A 17023-nucleotide genomic window follows, 5' to 3' on the forward strand; every position below is an offset into this window, starting at 1 on the left:
GTAGAGATGAGCTATTGCAGCGTCAACTATCGATAAGCTATTAATCAAAATATAGCGCAACAATTGGATTTAGCTATTTCGATAGTGGCCGTTGACGTCAATATAAAACAGTGACATTGCTAATATTTGATGTTTATTGCATGTAATGACTAAAAGCTTATTCAGCTGACTTGTTAAAGTCCACGAATTTTGTCTGTCCACCTTTGGCAATGATTCGACCATCCGCTTTGTTGCGCAGCACACACTCAATGTAGGCCATTTTACGGCCAGCATGCAAAGTAACAGCATCCACTTCGATCACATCTCCAGGTTTTGCCGTCGACAAATAGCTCACATTTAAACAGGAGCTGACGCCCGGATGTGAGCCCTTCGACATTAGTGCATAAGTAGTTATATTGTCTAATATGGTAGCCGTTAAACCGCCATGCAGCGAGCCCAAGCGATTCAAATGTTCCGCAGTCACAGTAAATTCACCCACAACGCTACCATCGCCGCCGCTTGTTATTTTTACCTGCAAAGAATTCAAATGAGGCGCGTTATCGATAGGCTTGCTTATATAATATCGAAACTCAGCTTCAGCTGTTTGTTGCGTTCTTCTTGGCTGTTCTTCATGCGAGTTTTTCGTCTCCATTTACCATTTGCGTGACGCGGTCAAAATTTGGGCCTTTAGATATAAATTTGGCAACATTTTTTATCATTTCAACACCACTCTTAGCTGCCATAATTTTGTGACTGTTGCTTTGCCGTTCTTCTCGCTTTGAAATGAAAAAAGGTACTGAGGCAAGCGCTGGCGAAGACAAAAGTGAGTGCGAAACGAACTAAAATGCAATTCATTCGTAAATATATATGTGTGTGTGTGTGCTGTGAACTGTGTCTAGGCTTGCGGCACGTGAATTTCACGCATTTGTTGTGCTCGCGCTGTACGCGTCTGCGTCTGCCGGCCTAAATGTGATAATGAAAACGAACGAATTATCCAAAAGAAATGTTAAAAGAAATAAAATTAACATTTTATATTTGTATAGCTTGCGTTGAATTTACTCGTTCATAGAACTTTAGCTCTTTTCTTTTTATTTTCGAATTTCACAAGCCAAATTCGCGACAATTGAACTTTGACCATCTATTTTTAAATCTTCGACAATTTACATTTTCTATTGCCATAGCTGCTATAGCGTTGAAATTCGAACAGTTGGCCAAAGATGATCTTAGGCAGGATACTGTGCACGACTTCGTGTCCTACACAACGGATGGCAATTGCATTACGCTTATTGGCTCCAAAACGGAGCTGCTCACCATGGAGCTAACGAGCAAGTCGTCATATCAAGTGCCCTTCCCCTACATTCTGGCCAGCGCGAAGTGCTCGAACAAAAAGCGGCCACTGGACCATCTGTCGCTGAAAGTGAATCTCCAGAATATCTACGAGAGCAGCAATGTGCTGGAGATGCAGCAGCTGAGCTTGGAGCCGGCTTACACGGCCGTCTGTTCGGAGGAAGTGCCAGTGCCAAAGATTATGGCCGCCAGATTAGCACCGCAGCGTCTGCCTGGCGGCCAAATGCTGTTGGCCACGCTGAACAGCTACGGAGCCGTGGACTTGTTAACTAAGAGCGTGGAGCAGACGACCTGGGATCACTATGGAGAAGGTCTTAGTGTGGCCACTACACTCAGGGATACGTTGCAGCCTCCGTATGAAGTGCCAGCATCAAAGATCGAAACATTTCGCCAATTTCAGGCATTTATTGATCGCAGCTGGATAACAATGTTCGCTTGGCGTCCAGTCGATGGCAAATATGCGCTCGTCCTGGGCACAGCTGCCGGCAGCATTTGGACTCTGACCTTAAGCCCCGACGCCCACACTGTGCTTGCTCATTGCCAGCTGCAGACGCTTTTAGATCGCATATGTTACATGCACAGCTCTAAGGATCTGCTCCTGGTTGGCGACAACAGTGGACTCGTGCATCTGTACAGGTTTGATGACGCCGAAGAGGAGGGCCTCTGTCTGGTGAAAACGCTCTGGCTCCGACCCGATCACATGGGTTTGCAACAGGCATTGATTACGCATTGTCCGCAACGCGGCTGCTACTACATTGTCTGCTGCAAGGCAGCGCATCTGCTGATTTGGTGCATGCCACGGAAGGAGAATGGTGAATGGCTTGAGACACGTCTCCATGCAGGTGGTATGAAGATCACTGGTAAGTTCATTCATCCCATCCAAATGCTTAGATTATTAATACAATTTTATCATTTCACACAGCACTTTGCAGTCTGGAGAATGGGAATTATGCTCTGGCAACTGCGCGTGGAGACTTATATCGAATTGAGCTCACCCATAAATCCGGTCAGCTGAGTGCTAGCATGCAGCCGATTGAGTTGAAGGATTCAGAGAACTTCCAACCAGTTGGCCTGTTTAGCAGTCCGCACAACAATCTACTGACTGTGCTCTCAACGCGCAACAAGGAGTATGTACTCAATACGACTCTGCTGCGTTATCAACTACAGGTGCGCGTGGGCAGGCTGCAAAGAGTGGATGCCATTGCTAAGCTTGCCGGATGTCTGTTGCCCAACGAGGCCATCAACAGCTGCAGCGATATATTGGTCGAAATGCGATTGGACATATTTAACGGTATCAAACTAGAGGAGTACGCGAATTATGCGCCATTCGATTTGTTTGCCTTCGATGAGTTGGCCTCGGAATCGCAGCATCAGCATCTCCAACTCAAATACCATGTTCTTGATGGAATTATTCAGGCACAGCGAGTTCAACTTAACGACCAACCGCTGGAACAATCCAAGCGCGAAATGCAGCTGCTCCTGGCCATGTTAACTATGACTCACATACGACTGCGTTTGCAATACTTGAGCAGCTTGGATGAACTAACGGCATTTCAGCGGCAAGCAGCGCAGTCTATGCTGGCGCAAAGTACTCGCATCAAGCAGCAACTGGAGCAGCAGCTGCTAAAGGATCAGCCACTCAACGTGACCATTAAACGTTTTCTAGCCCAGATGGAGGTGCACTTTGAAGAGCTGCAGCTTAAATTGAATGTGCCCAAGATTACCGTTGAGGAAACTGAGCAGCTATGCAACGTTTCCTATGTGCCGGTGTGTATTAGAAATGGCATTGATTCTGTTATACTATCCTTAATATAAATTGCTTTTTATTTGTTTAGCTAAAGCCATCGCTGGAGCGACACTATTGCTCACTATGCGGTCGCCAGGCGCTGCTGGAGCATCAGCTGCTAATGGAGCTTTATGCCCCGAATAGCCAGCTGCTCTGCCCCTGCTGTCATGGAGGATACAACTTGGAGCTGTGGGATGCATAGACATGAACAGTGATGCTCTAAATTCCGATCCCAAATTAAATCTGCAACTTACTATTTTGGCATACCTATTTTTTAAGCTATTCTCTTTTGAGACCTGGCAGATTTGACCAAGTTTCGGAATTTAGAGCATGCCTGTTAAATTTATATTAAACACTTTTTTTATGTGTGTGACTGTGTGTGAAAGTATTCTACTTAGTGCGAATGTATGTGTGTGTGTTTTAGGATTAAACTTAATACAATGAAACATAGATAATGGGAGTGGTCTCCAGCATTAGAATATCCTGCTCAACCTGCCGCAAATCGCTTTCCAGTTTGCGCTTGCGTTGCCGCTTGTTCTCACTATCAATCAGCAAGGACATGGACTGATATGACTTGGTCATCTCATTCAAATGGGCCCGCAAACCCACAAGGATTTCATCACGCTCCGCTTGATCCATGATGCGCATGCCAGGCATTTCTGTAGGAGTGCTGTCGGTACGAATCGGTTGAGTTATAGCTGCTAGCGAATCTGATGGCTTCACGCCACCGCAGATCTCCATGAGACGCGCCTGCTCCTTGCAGCAATCGACATGCAATTTATTCATCAATTTCTTCGTCTTCTTGATGTAAACGGGCACTTGGCCAAAGTCCTTGCGGCACACAAACTGGGGCACCATGCCCGAGTTGAGCAGATTCTGACGCGTCCCACCGGGCGTATCCACGTAGCGTGGTGGCGGCGGACAGCGCACTGTGTTCCGTGCACACTTTATGTTGCGCAAAACGAAATTTGGCACCATATCCGCTTTCTTCATCTTTTTGCCCATCTCGGGCAATGGCGGCATCGACTCTCCTTTGGGACACACGTGCATATTCTCCCGACGCCACTTGACGCCCTGGTTCTTGCGCAGGAAAGCGCACGGCGGATCGAGCGGTACATGGGCACAGCCCATAGTGCGATGATGGGACTTTTTGGCATCGGAGAGCAAACGGACGCCATCATCAAGAACCTGCATCGAATGCTTCTTGTACTCCATGTTTAGACGATCGCGTAATCCCTTCGAGAATTTGGCGGCTTTCTTCGCTGTATCTGGTTGTATATTGTGGACTATAGCGACGCAATGCTATATCGACTATATACTATTTACCTACCATCAGGGTTCGCGAACAAATTCTGCGGCTTTTCGGGCTCGCGCTCCAAGTCGAAGATATTCTCGTTGTGATGTGTAATATAAACCAACGACATTATCTTTACTTCAGCAGAGCTAACTTTTATCACTCAAAATATATCCAAGGCTGCGAAATCTGTACTGTACTGAAAATATTTTGTAATGCTAGTTTGTAGTTAATTTTATAAATGTGTCTATGAAAACAACTTTCTGATGGTTGCCAAGTTTCAAATAATTTTAAAAACTCTGTTGCTACAATACGTCTAGACATGTTGACGTTGCTTTAGCTACCTAACAAATAAAGTGCCAACATGCTTTTTTTTATCAAAAAGCTGTAGTAAAAATAAAAGAATTGCTTAAAATTTTCCATTTAGTTTCCCAGAAAACAAGGATTTTAATTTCGACTCTTTTTCTTTCGCCTATTTTCACCTGCTTCGATTCCAAGATGACCCTATAATTATTTAATGATTAGGAGGTGCCTGCGATTCAAACGCATTCTTCAAAAATCTGCATAGAAATGGCCGAGTTAGAGTTATTTTTCGGAACCGTTTATATATTCCTAAAAGCGTGCTATTTTTTTGGTATTTGCGACTAACAGTTTCCTGTAAAGCAATTATCCTAGCCTATTATTTCATCCTAAAATTATGCATTAAATCTTCCGATTGCTATATTTTTCGGATTTGCGACTACCAGTTTCCTGTGAAGCAATTATCCTAGCCTATTATTTCATCCTAAAAGTGTGCATTAAGTCTTCAGATTTTCTGAGATTGGTATTGTTTACCCCATAAATAATAACAAGCTTGCGCAGAAAGTAGTTCTATAAATGTTGATTTATTAAAGCACAATATCAAGCTACAGCTTGTGTCGCACACGAGTTACGCTTAATACTAATAAAATTGTATATAATTCGTTACCATAAAAAATTCGTGGTGTATATAAATAGCTTCTGTGTGTGTGTGTGTTCGTGTGTGAGCCGGTGTATACGTACATATAAAACAGCACTTAAAAACGTTAAACATGCTTTGATCGCAAGGCTTTTACACTGATTAGCTGTGGTCAAATTTTGGAAATTGGAAGCACAATATAAAAAGACAAAACATCTTTTGTGAGAGACGCATACAGCAGTGGTTAAAAAGCACAAATATGCTCTTAGGATAACACTAACTTATTCGCTATGTAATTAAAATGTATAGATATATATATATATATGTATTTGTATATGGATGTGGAAGTGGAAGTGTAAGTGTGTGTGTGTGTATGTATGAGTGTTTACCGTTTTTTTTATATATGTGTATGAATTATGAATGTCAAAGCCACTTAGAAAATTGCACTGTTTAGAGAGCATTTGTAGGCACTAAAACATATCCGAATAACGACTGTGAATGTGAGTCGTGGCTATCATGGAAAGTGTTGCTCATTTGTTGCCACCGCTCTCGCTGCTCTCCTTGTTGCGTTCCTCACGTACGCGCTTAAACGCCTCCGTCTTGACAAAGTCAACAAAGTTGTAGACAACGCTACTTTGCACTGGAACACGCACCGAGGCCGCATCCGTTGCACCCAGACGCACACTGCTCAGTCCGCCGCCGCCCTGGGAATAGAGATTGCCAACGCTCATGCTTTGGCGATTCAGCATCGGCGGTTTGTTGGTCACATCTAGATCAAAGTATTGCAGCTTGTGCTCCGGCAGTTGCTGCATTGCATTCGGGTTTTGCTTATGTGCCGCAGCAACGCTGGCTGCCACCAACGGTGTTGGTGATGTCATGGCTGCTGCTGCGGAGGCGGTGCGCTGATGCTGCACTGATTGACTGCCCGGGCTGTTGGGATGCTGTCGATGTTGCTGGCGGGGCAGGGTGCGCGTCTCATGGAAATAGCCAGCAGCTGCCGGCGAATGCACATCGGTCTCATGTGGCAGCACCATCGAAAGCGGTGCACCTGAAGACCGCCGCGTTGCCGGCGACATTGTGGCCGAGGAGCCCATCTGCAAATCGATAATATTAACAGTTAGTTTGGCATATAATGGATATATATGGATTGTAGCAACTAGAACGCTCACCTTGTAGGCATTTGGTTTACATTTCCGATCCACGCTGGGCGGCCCACAAGACTGCAGCTTTGTGTTGTACAATTTGCTGATCACCTGCTCCATAGCACCAACTGGCGGCTTGGCAGGAAACTCCTCCGGCGGCCTGTCCTCAACGCTGGACTTATGCGTCGCCTCCGGCGGCAGATGGCCCACCTTCGGCTTCAGCTTGCGATTAACTGGCGGGCAATCGGCCTGCTCAATAAAATCGTAGCGGAATACAGTACCCTCCATTCTGGTGGGCGCTGCATTTGTATAACAATGTTGGCGTGGAAGGGTGCGAGCACTGGTCGGTGAACTGGCTGCCGGCGTTGGATGGGGCGCATTCTGACAGAGATTGGGTAGAGCACTAGCGCATGCATCTGCCATAAGGTTGGGCGTGGAGGCCGCAATGGGATTGGTGTTGTGCGGACTGGTGACGGGTCGCTCATTCAACAGCTGCCCCACATTGCAATAGGGCAACTGATGCGAGCGTGGAATGTCATAGCTCTCTTCGATCAACGACGAATTGGCATGGCGAGCCGATGCCACAATCGCTGGCGATGTGTTCTCCGTATCCGACAGCTGCGGCAGGTCACGTGGCAATCTAATAAATAAAAGCGACTGATTAAACAAAAGACTCTTACTTCAGCTGCAATCTAAATAATAAATACTTTTCATTGTCCTTAAAGTCCAGTATGAGATTATTTTTGTTCTTCAACACCTTGGCTAATCTCTCCAGCGTGTAATGCTCACCAGCACCATCCGCTGCTGTTGCTGATATTGTACCCGGTTGCTTTGAGTGCTTGTCAACTGCTGTGGTCGCCAAGGCAACACCATCTTCAGGCATTTTGGAGAAGCGCTGCGAATAGGTCAGCACAAAGGACTCATTTTCAATGGAGCTATCCGAGGGACGTGTGCTGCGATCTATAATAGATAGAGAGGGAGAATTGTGAAAATCTTCATCTCCGAGTCCATATATTATATGAATTCATAATCATAACCATTTTCTTGACTCACCAACATTCTCGCGTAGCGGCAACGGATGCGTCCACTCGTCATCATCAGTGAAAACGCTCTCCGAGTCGGAATCGGAACGTTGACTGCGCTGCTTGCTGCTGGCATTCGCCATTTGTTGCTGTAATGTCCAGCAATTAGTGATTGCAATTTTTCAAATAGTTGAGAAACTTACCAAGCTGCAGTTAGTTATTTTGGGTGAATAGGATTGATCGTTGGTCAGGTTGAGACCAATGTTGTTGTGACTTCGCGGCGTATCATAGAATTTGGGATCCAAATTGTTCAGAGCACCCGCCGCACTGGCATGACTGTCTAGCAACAATTTGGGGCTGCCCGTAAAGCACTCACTAATGGGTATATACGGCCCGGAGGCGGTGCTTAGAGCTGGTGAAGCCTGTACACTGCCATGTTGCTGTTGCTGTGCCATGGCCTCCGACAGAGTCTGCTGTGTTAGCACCAAATGCTCGGGCAGCTTACGCACAACTCCATTCGCATTGATCGCAAGCCGAGCGGCAGCTGCTTGAGCCTGAGCCTGCTGCTGCTGTTGTTGTTGTTGCTGTTGTTGCTCGGCGACTGCTGCCTGTGCCTGAGCCTGAATCAGCGCGCTTTGATTCAAATAGAGCGCTGTGGCAGGCGACGGCGGCGGCTGTTGCTGTGCCGCCAACAGCAACTGTTGCTGATCAAAGTGCGCATCGCATAGCAATGTCTCTCGATTATTGTAGTCTGTATTCACATAGACCGAATCCGAGTTATTGTTGGTCGAGCTCTGCGGCTGCTGATCGATGACCACCGGACGACGCAGCAGCGAACTGGCCGTCGTGCCCGCCGAGGAGTGCAGCGATGTCGTTGTTGTATTCTGGGTGGAGTTGCTCAAAGCGCCGCTGGAACTGGTGTGCTGCTGTGCACTGCGATTATCATCTGGAAAATGGAAAAGTGGTTAAAGTGAAAGTGCTTGCAACGAGTTTTAAATGATTGGTTTCTTTTGTGCACTTACCTGCTGCTGCGGCCGCTGCTGCTGCGGCCGCTGCTGCTGCTGTGGATGTTGCTGTGGCGCCCAGTGGCAGCTCATTGGATTGCTTGGTGTCATGCAGATGGCACACCTGACAGATGCAGTTCACCCAGTCGCGCATGCTCGCTTCCGTCTCGGCGGCCAAGTAATATGTGCGCTTTGGCGTCTTAATATCGAACATATACTGAAATTTCTGTTTGCGATTCTCGAGACGCAGACCGCAATCGACTTGCTCGCATTGATCCAGATCTATGACACCCTTCAGCTTGCGGCAATATTGATCCGTATAATATTCAAGGCAAAACTGCTCCGGTATCTCGCCCTGTTTCAAAGTAAACCACCGACGGCGCCAGCGCTGTAATACAAAAACACAACACAAAAAAAACAAGAGTTTCCACTCGATAAGCGCACGGTCAACGGGCAATCGGACAGTTGGATAGTTGGACCGTCAGTCGGTAAACATATGTATGATATGATACGTTCACTGCATGACTGCGAACAACAACAGCAGCACCAGCAGCAGCAACTATCAGCAGCGGTGACTAAGCGACGCCTTGTTTGCTGTTGACGTCGCTGCTTACTGCGCTGCTGGCGTTGCTGACAGCTTTTCCGCGAAACGCATTTACATTGGCATTTTCTTGAGCAATCAGCAGTTCACAACCACACCAACATCCACACCCACAATTCGCATTGCCACACAAACAGCTGAACTGGGGGACAGACAACGAGTCTGTTGACTCCCCAATGAGCTGAGCCCTCTTTACACCTCTTTCTATTTACACCGCAGCTCATCAAGATAAGTGCAGGTAAATTGTTATTGCTACCTTATAGTTTTTTACGGCCGTGCTGCTCTCGCCAGCTTAGCTTCTGCACGCATTAAGTAATTAGTCTCAGTTTTTTAAGCAGGTTTTTAAAGCGCGAATTAAGCGGCTCATTAAAAAGTCGGAAGTCGGATGTGTCACGATCTACTGATTGGCAATAAACCATCTGCTTTGTAGGCATAAAAAGACAGAGCTTTAGTCAAGAGATTTTGACCGACATATACCCTGTAAGCTTTTCCAAAATCGAAACTATAACAATTGTTATGATTAGCTTTCAGATTTGCCCGAATGCCTTTTTAATCTGATTAAAATTGTTTACATTGCCCATAAGCCATAAGCTTGATTGAAAAATGTTTTATAATTGAGTAAATAGAAAATCTACTATTTTTTTTATAAAAATTCTTGTTGATCGACAAGAACTGGAAGAATGCCAAATTATTGGTAGAAAAATACCAAGATCAGTGCCAAATACCCTTCCATTATTCATCGGGTATTTGAGGAACTTTGCTGGCTTACTTATGTGATTCAAGAATTATGTTTTGCAGATGATACATTTGAAAATTGAATGATTCACTGCTGTTCCCCACTGCCACACAGGTCATAATTTATGGATGTTGCAGCAGCAGCAGCAGCAGAATACGAAGATGAATCGTTATACATTTCTTATCTTCTGCCTTAGCGATTATTGTGAACATTTTAGGGTATATGCGTTTCTACTATCGCTTTTCTTAATGGGTTTCGACAGACAAATTTGCATTGTTGTCTGCACAGTTTCACGCTTAATTCAATTATAAACAATAAACATAATGCCACACACAACATGGTCGAATTGGCACCCTGTGGCTCATCAAAATTCAAACAAAACAAGATAATAGCAACAGTGAAGAGCCGAATATTAAATACCCTAGTGGTTAATGATGTAATTATGCATAGCAAGATTCATAATGCATTTATAAATCAACAAAGTGTTGCATATTTAGTGATGAAATCGTACTACTCCCAGTAAGAGTATAAGAGAGTGAATGGGGATGGACATATGCTATATGGCATGTATAACCCCTATAAAAGGGCTTGCCTTAATAATAATAATAATAGACCAAGACAAAAAAACAGCAACAACAATAATAACAATAACAACAACAACAACAAGTGCGTCATTGTTTTTGTGCGCGCTGTGTGGCTTCTTATCGCCTATAGACATGTTTATGTATATTGTTATTTATTATGTGCACGCATACATATAAATCGGATATATGTATGTATATATATATATATGTATGTAAATACATACGTACGTACGTGCTTTGTTGATCGCGTAATTTAATACGCAACGGCGCTTAACGGTTAGCGCAGGGTAAACATTTAATTAAGCGTCAACTTTTCAATGCAGCCACACAAAAATATTCCCACGCCTTAAAAGCGAAACATACACAGTAACAGTAAATACACGCGCACACACACACACATATACATATATATATAAATATATATATAAGCTCATTCACAATTTACAAATTTGTAGCAACAACATTTGTGTTTGCGGTTTTTAGCTTGTTTTGCTTTTCAATCACTTCTGAAGCCTTTTCCAGCAACATCAGCGGCAACAACAACACCAACTCGGATATCATCAGCCATGCAGTTCGTGCCCAGCCCGTCAGCCGCTTATTAATGAATTAAAAATGATTATCGGACACACAACACAACAACAAATGATCACACACACACACACTAACACACTCTCTTCCACACACACACAGACCGTAATTGTATATATGAAAAAAAATGCTACTGGTTGGTGCGTTCTTTGTATGACTCAGTGTAGGAACCGAGCGGAAAAAACAGTTAACTGCTCATTTCTTGCTGTTGTTGCTATTGCTGTTGTTGGCTATTTTACCGTATGCTGTGCCTGCAGCTTGCAAATTGCACATTTGACTGACCATTTGGTATTTGCATTGAGGCTAATGGCACAAACAAATATATATACGGTTTGCTTTTAGCCCTTGGGTCAATAAACTTACAGCACGCCAAATGCGCTTGGATGGCGGTGATTTTATAAGCCATCCTTCGTGAAATGTGCTATCCATTGTTTATTTATCGGCAGCGATTATTTATAACAAATTCCCGTTTATTTATTTCACAGTCGTCCGCTCACAACAACGCACCAACACTCGCGCATTTATTTTCATTATCTGAATACCAGCCTAACAGCGATACAAAATTATTTAACATGTGCTGCAATGTTATTTAACAGCGTGCGCCTATAATTTCCCGACAAATCAAAAGATCGTATTGCTTGGTATTTTTTTTAATTACCTAATTTTATAATTATTGCGAATGTTGTTGTGCGATAAGCTTGTTATGTGGACAAACAATAATTGAGAAGCTAATTTGAATTTAACAGCCACAAAATCACTGTGCAGAATATAGGCATAAAATAAACTTAACAGCATCGGTCACTGTTGTGATTTTCGCCGCATTTATCGAGGCTGTTAAGCATCAGTCGTGATCTGTTTGGATTTATTTGTTTATACAATTTTAATTTTGATTTATCAAGTGCATTTAATTATGGTTCGATCCACATAAATAAATAATTTGCGTTGGGCGCTATGTGCACCGTTCGATACATTTACGACGCATTGGCAAGTCGATAATATACACAATGCATTTTGTGGATTATCGATAATCCCGTTTAATAAACAGTGGAGCCTCACTATAAACAAATTTTTTGTTTCATAAATTTACTAGACCCATAATAAAACAATATTTTGTAAAGAGAACAACAACTAATGTATGACATTTGTTTAGAAATAATTTTTTATTCCGTCGCGTCAATTGCATGTTGACCACATACAGCATTTCCATATACAATTAGCACAATTTTACCGATATCAGACGGAACTAGTTCCACTTCCCCGATGCTTATTTGTCCTTGGCATCGCCCTTGCCACCACGAATCCTACCAGTACGACGGGCAGCAATGAGACCGACCTTGCGACCGGCAGACGTGCCACGCTTGACTGTAGAGGCCTTGCCAATATGTTGATGGTTACCACCACCGTGGGGATGCTCAACGGGATTCATGGCAACACCACGCACCTTTGGCCAGCTGTTGCGTTTCACCTTGTACTTGTGGTAGGCACGACCGGCCTTGAGGATGGGCTTGTCAATGCGACCGCCGCCGGCAACGATACCGACCATGGCGCGATTGGCCGATGGCACCACCTTCTTGGCGCCCGACGGCAGCTTGACACGGGTCTTCTTCGTATCCTGATTGTGGGCAATCACAGTGGCATAGTTGCCCGAAGTGCGCGCCAAACGGCCACGGTCACCGGTCTTCTCCTCCAGATTACAGACAATGGTACCCTCGGGCATCTGGCTCAGAGGCATCACGTTGCCAATCTGAAGAGTGGCCTTGCGACCACAGTAGACGAACTGGCCGGTGTGCATGCCCTCGGGGGCGATGAACAACTCCTTGCGGATCTTGTAGCGATAGGGATCGCGGAAGTGAACGACGGCCAAAGGAGCACCACGACCAGGATCGTGAATGATGTCCTGAAATATACAAAACAAAATCAGTTAGCATAGTCCAGTGTTGCCATATTATTCAAGAAAATGAGAAACTTACCTTGACGACGCCACGAATGTAGCCAGAGCGCTCGGCAAAGTCCAGAGAGCGCAGCTTGGCGGCTCCCTTGCGCTTCTTGACGTGCGCCTTGAAGACGGAACCGGCGCCCTTACGCTGTGCACGAATTACACGACCCATTTCTATTTGAGAAGGAAAGAAACAACACAATTAATTGCGATTCATATTATGCCGCACTGTCATCTATCACAAATATCGAGTGCATGTGCAAGTTTAGTCATTATGCTAAACATATTGTTTATTATTTATTGCGGATGTTGCAGCTGTGGCTTTTAATTTTTCGATTAACATTTCAGCAGCCGACACCTACCGATGCTCGGGTAAAAAAGAAAAGAGAGAAGAGGAAGAAACACACAAATTGTCAAATCTTTGACAGACAGCGCTGCCAACTTCACGCTGTTTTCCGTCAGCTGTTCGTACCAATTCAGTGTTGTAAGACATACGCAGCATGTATCGCAAATCGATTAAAAGTGCCCACACATAGATATCGAAAATACTCAAGTTTGAATTGCAGTTGATTTTGTTTATTTTTTTTTGTAATTTTGAGATTATATATATAATTTTTTTACGATTTAGATTTACATTCATTTCATCATCATCAATTTACTTTTTTATTTTAGAAATAAAGTAAGCATTTTATTACTAATTCGGTTTTTTAATTGCATTTTAGTGCATTTTTGTTTAAAGAACATTATTAAATATGGGGAGAGGGGGGTCATTGGGGTATACATTTATTTTCTTTTATAACACAAAAACAAACAATATTTTAAATATTTTTTATTGAGACGGGTAGGTGTTTCAATCATTTTTTGTTTTTTTTTTTCTTTTCTTTTCATAATTTTTGCTTAGGGAGGGACGCACATGAGAAAACAACACAAAACAAGGGAAGAATAATTCATAATATTTCAGCATTTTGGCTGCCAGCATAATTTGACATATGTATGTAAATATGTATTGCAAGTTGTATTTTGTTTGTTTTGTTGTGTGCCGATCGACAGAATGTTATAGAGAAAGAATGTGTATGTATATTGCAACGTAGCCATTTTAATTAATTAAGCTTAAAACTTGACCACACACACAGGAATCGTGATGAGAAAGAAACAAAACAATAGTAGACACTAAGAAAATGCACAGCACACAAGCGAGTTCATAATTATCATCAATCATCATCATCATCGTTATTATCGTCTCTAATTGAGGAATTTTCAATTTTAACATGCTAGCTTTTTATAGAATTTCGTTTCATTGCTTTCTTTTTCTTTTCGTTTTTTTTTTTTTTTTGTTTTTTGTGTTTTGTTTTTTAAGTTCTGTATAAAAGTTCAGTAAAAAATGCAGCTTAACTAGGTTCATCGAATTACACTCCAATCATGTAAGTTTAGTTGTCGTCTTCAATATTTGACATACATACGCATTTTAAATTATATAATTTTATGCACTCTCAATCAATTGTCTCATAAGTAGGTTCAAAATTTCGTTAAGCATATTTGTTATTTGCTTGCTTGCTTGCTTTTTTGTGGTTGTTGTTTGTGTTGCTTTCTGGTTTTTTGTTTGTTGTTGTTTATTTTACACATATCCATCAATCATAATTGTTGCGGCGTTTTCTAATAACATTTTGTTTTGTTCAGCTCTCATTTATAATATTATTTACTTGCTTGTTTTTATCACTTAGTTTTTACAATGGCGCTTTTTGTTTTGTTGTTTTTTTCTTTTTCTTTTCTTTTCATAAAAATGAGCATACAGAGACATTATTTTATATATTGGTGATATAAATGTAAATGTTGCTTTGCTCTTTAGCACTAGCTCGAAACGCACAAATCAATATCTAATAGATTGTTACCGATATCTTTTGTGTGTCAAAGATCAATCAACAAATTGCATATTTTTATCTCTCACACAATTCGATAATTTTCTTTCGCTTTTGCTGCGTTGCTTTTGCTTGTTAACTTAAGTTTAACTTGTAGGCGAATTATAATAAGTAGAAAACAACAATGCACACAATTTTTAAAAATGACATTTGAAATGAAATTGCTGTGTGTATAAGTTCTGTGGGTGTGGCTGTGTGTGGGTGTGTGTGTGGAGTGTACGTGTGCATAGTACAAATTAATTGCGATTTAGTTATGTAATCTTCATTATACATATATATCTGTCTATGTCTGTCTCCTCGTCAAAAAGTATCGGTTACGAATAAACAACTTTTATATGACGTTCATCTCGTTCCTAATTCTGTTCTTCTAATGCAAAAAAAAAAAACCTCGTCGAGTGAGCTTTTCCATTATCTTTTTGCATTTCTTTTTCGTTTTAAATACATTATTTTAACGCCCGTTTTAAAATTGTGCACTCCAATTGATGAGTAACATTTATACATAGCACATTTACTAATTGAAACGTTCTCCTGGGTTAAATTTCATAAGCACATGTTTACGAGTGTGTGTGTGAGAGTGTCTGTGTGTGTGTGTGTGTGTGTATAGAACGATCTCACTTAAGAATTATGAACTTTTTACTTATACGAGCTAAGGTGTGTGTGTGTGTGTGTGTGCGAGAGTGGGTTTGTAAACGTTCTCTTTAGATATTTTTTGTAGCTGTTTTATAGCTTGTAAAATAAGAAGAAAATGTTTTTTGTTGTTTTGAATGTTGGATCATCGATGGATCAGAGTTGCCAAGTTCTTTACGGAAGGGTGTGGTTCGTTAGTTATTCATTTAACCAATTACCAATTGGCCATGCCCGGCTTGTTGAGCGTCATGAAGTAGATTTGACACGAGGAAGCACCTTTGGCACTGCTGAAGAATACTTTGTCATTGCGCTCGCAAAGGAATTTCAAGCGCTGCGCCTTCTTGTGCATAAACACACCATCCAAATGGCCGCTTTCAACGGAACGTATCTGAGGTGTAAAGTGAATATTGGATTATTTCTAATTCGATTCTGAAGAAACACATTCAGTGCGCACCTCTATTGCTTTATTGCCCCAGCCCATAATCTGTCCAGTGCCAATGTAGGCCACCGAAGTGGGCATCTCGCCCCACTGTAAAATGAGAGAGGGGAAAAAGAGATTGATTAAAATCGAAGTTTTATCATTATCGTTGTTTGTCACTTGCCTGCAGCACAATGTTCTTGGATACACGTCCGCCAGTGTTCACATAGACGCCTTCATTGTCATAGCACAGCAATAGTTGCATACCGTTTGAATTTGGAAGCGCCACAATACAATGCGGAATGATTGCACCCTGAGTCTGTGGTTGGAATTTCGCATTTACTGGATATATCCAATCAGTAGTTGTATGGCATGCGGCACCACTTACATGCTTAGGAAGATATATATCGTATACTTCAGCCGAATCTAAATCAACTGCATGGAAACCCTCGGCGGAACCGTAAATCACTTTCAGTCGCGACTGATCCTCAATTGTGAGATCGACCAAAAGGGGGCGATGTTCCAGTTCACCAAAATTCTAAACATATATTCAAATATTTCATATATATATATATATATTAGTAAGAATATTCCAATCGAATACTTATTGAAATCACCTTAAATGCCATAAATTTGTGATATGGTTTGGGCGCCCATGCATAAATTTCAATTGAGTCTTTTAATGCAATCACTAGGAACTTAATCCTCTCGTATTTGACAATCTTAAAATGTACAGCACCTTGTAGATCACCCACATTTATCCAACCATTGCGACGCTCCACTTGCTGTACGAATTTAATAAACAAAAGCGAAATGAAAGCAAAAATTAGTATTACAATCGCGTACAGTTTTTTACCGACATTCAACTTACATCGGAGAGTCCATCGGTGCGCAAGATCTTAGACTTCAGCCAGGACAAATAATAGACGCGCACCCGATTCTTTTTACCGGATATGGTAACCAATATATTTTGGCCCTCTAGCACCTCCATCTGTTGGAAACGGCGACGCGAGATAAGCTGATAGACCTGTTCACACACGAAACGAAAGCGAAAGAAAGAAGAGGGGAGATTAATGGGTGTCCTTAATGTCCTTATTAGTTATTCG

General features: G+C 42.4%; 6 protein-coding genes across 17 annotated transcripts in view; 1 reads left to right on the plus strand and 5 right to left on the minus strand.

Moving 5' to 3' along the window:
* Positions 1–116: 116 nt before the first annotated feature.
* Positions 117–722, minus strand: LOC6557754 (acyl-coenzyme A thioesterase 13). The gene is made up of 2 exons (XM_001984297.3): positions 636–722; positions 117–511 (listed from the first exon to the last, which is right to left on the minus strand). Exons 1-2 carry the CDS (start codon positions 720–722, stop codon positions 158–160), a joined length of 441 nt encoding a protein of 146 aa, XP_001984333.1. The 3' UTR covers positions 117–157.
* A 19-nt stretch (positions 723–741) lies between these two features.
* Positions 742–3336, plus strand: LOC6558757. Of its 2 annotated transcripts, none has more exons than XM_001984296.3 (4): positions 742–802; positions 1161–2186; positions 2249–3093; positions 3162–3336. In XM_001984296.3, exons 1-4 carry the CDS (start codon positions 763–765, stop codon positions 3312–3314), a joined length of 2064 nt encoding a protein of 687 aa, XP_001984332.1. In that variant the 5' UTR covers positions 742–762; the 3' UTR covers positions 3315–3336. The 2 variants fall into 2 exon arrangements, with proteins under 2 accessions (XP_001984332.1, XP_043071418.1); XM_043215483.1 differs by lacking the exon at positions 742–802 and having other exon boundaries at positions 1463–1497; positions 1545–2186.
* On the minus strand, positions 3301–4609 carry LOC6557930 (enkurin). The gene is made up of 2 exons (XM_001984295.3): positions 4443–4609; positions 3301–4380 (listed from the first exon to the last, which is right to left on the minus strand). The coding sequence occupies exons 1-2, from the start codon at positions 4534–4536 to the stop codon at positions 3545–3547; spliced, it is 930 nt and encodes a 309-aa protein (XP_001984331.1). The 5' UTR covers positions 4537–4609; the 3' UTR covers positions 3301–3544.
* Positions 4610–5271: 662 nt separating this feature from the next.
* On the minus strand, positions 5272–11551 carry LOC6558919 (protein daughter of sevenless). 2 transcript variants are annotated; one of them, XM_001984294.2, is made up of 7 exons: positions 11384–11551; positions 8530–8899; positions 7711–8453; positions 7539–7656; positions 7193–7445; positions 6513–7125; positions 5272–6437 (listed from the first exon to the last, which is right to left on the minus strand). In XM_001984294.2, the coding sequence occupies exons 1-7, from the start codon at positions 11447–11449 to the stop codon at positions 5874–5876; spliced, it is 2727 nt and encodes a 908-aa protein (XP_001984330.1). In that variant the 5' UTR covers positions 11450–11551; the 3' UTR covers positions 5272–5873. The 2 variants fall into 2 exon arrangements, with proteins under 2 accessions (XP_001984330.1, XP_032594850.1); XM_032738959.2 differs by having other exon boundaries at positions 7711–8456; positions 8548–8899; positions 11384–11520.
* A 610-nt stretch (positions 11552–12161) lies between these two features.
* On the minus strand, positions 12162–13387 carry LOC6557878 (60S ribosomal protein L8). Its single transcript, XM_001984293.3, has 3 exons — positions 13319–13387; positions 12991–13130; positions 12162–12917 (listed from the first exon to the last, which is right to left on the minus strand). Exons 2-3 carry the CDS (start codon positions 13126–13128, stop codon positions 12285–12287), a joined length of 771 nt encoding a protein of 256 aa, XP_001984329.1. The 5' UTR covers positions 13129–13130; positions 13319–13387; the 3' UTR covers positions 12162–12284.
* A 1351-nt stretch (positions 13388–14738) lies between these two features.
* LOC6558541 (serine/threonine-protein kinase mig-15) overlaps positions 14739–17023 on the minus strand; it is a 39677-nt gene continuing 37392 nt past the window's right edge. For 9 of the 10 annotated variants that reach the window (XM_032742808.2, XM_032742815.2, XM_032742812.2 and 6 more), the window contains 6 exons: positions 16789–16944; positions 16535–16702; positions 16306–16455; positions 16102–16236; positions 15954–16028; positions 14739–15887 (listed from right to left, as the gene is read on the minus strand). In XM_032742808.2, the coding sequence (XP_032598699.1) occupies positions 15714–15887; positions 15954–16028; positions 16102–16236; positions 16306–16455; positions 16535–16702; positions 16789–16944 (858 nt within the window). In that variant the 3' untranslated portion in view covers positions 14739–15713. The remainder of the gene's footprint in view (positions 15888–15953; positions 16029–16101; positions 16237–16305; positions 16456–16534; positions 16703–16788; positions 16945–17023) is intronic. The other variant, XM_043215551.1, reaches the window with a different exon arrangement.

Source organism: Drosophila grimshawi, unplaced genomic scaffold (genome assembly GCF_018153295.1).
Source record: "Drosophila grimshawi isolate 15287-2541.00 unplaced genomic scaffold, ASM1815329v1 contig_44, whole genome shotgun sequence".
In the NCBI taxonomy this organism is placed as follows: domain Eukaryota; kingdom Metazoa; phylum Arthropoda; class Insecta; order Diptera; family Drosophilidae; genus Drosophila; species Drosophila grimshawi.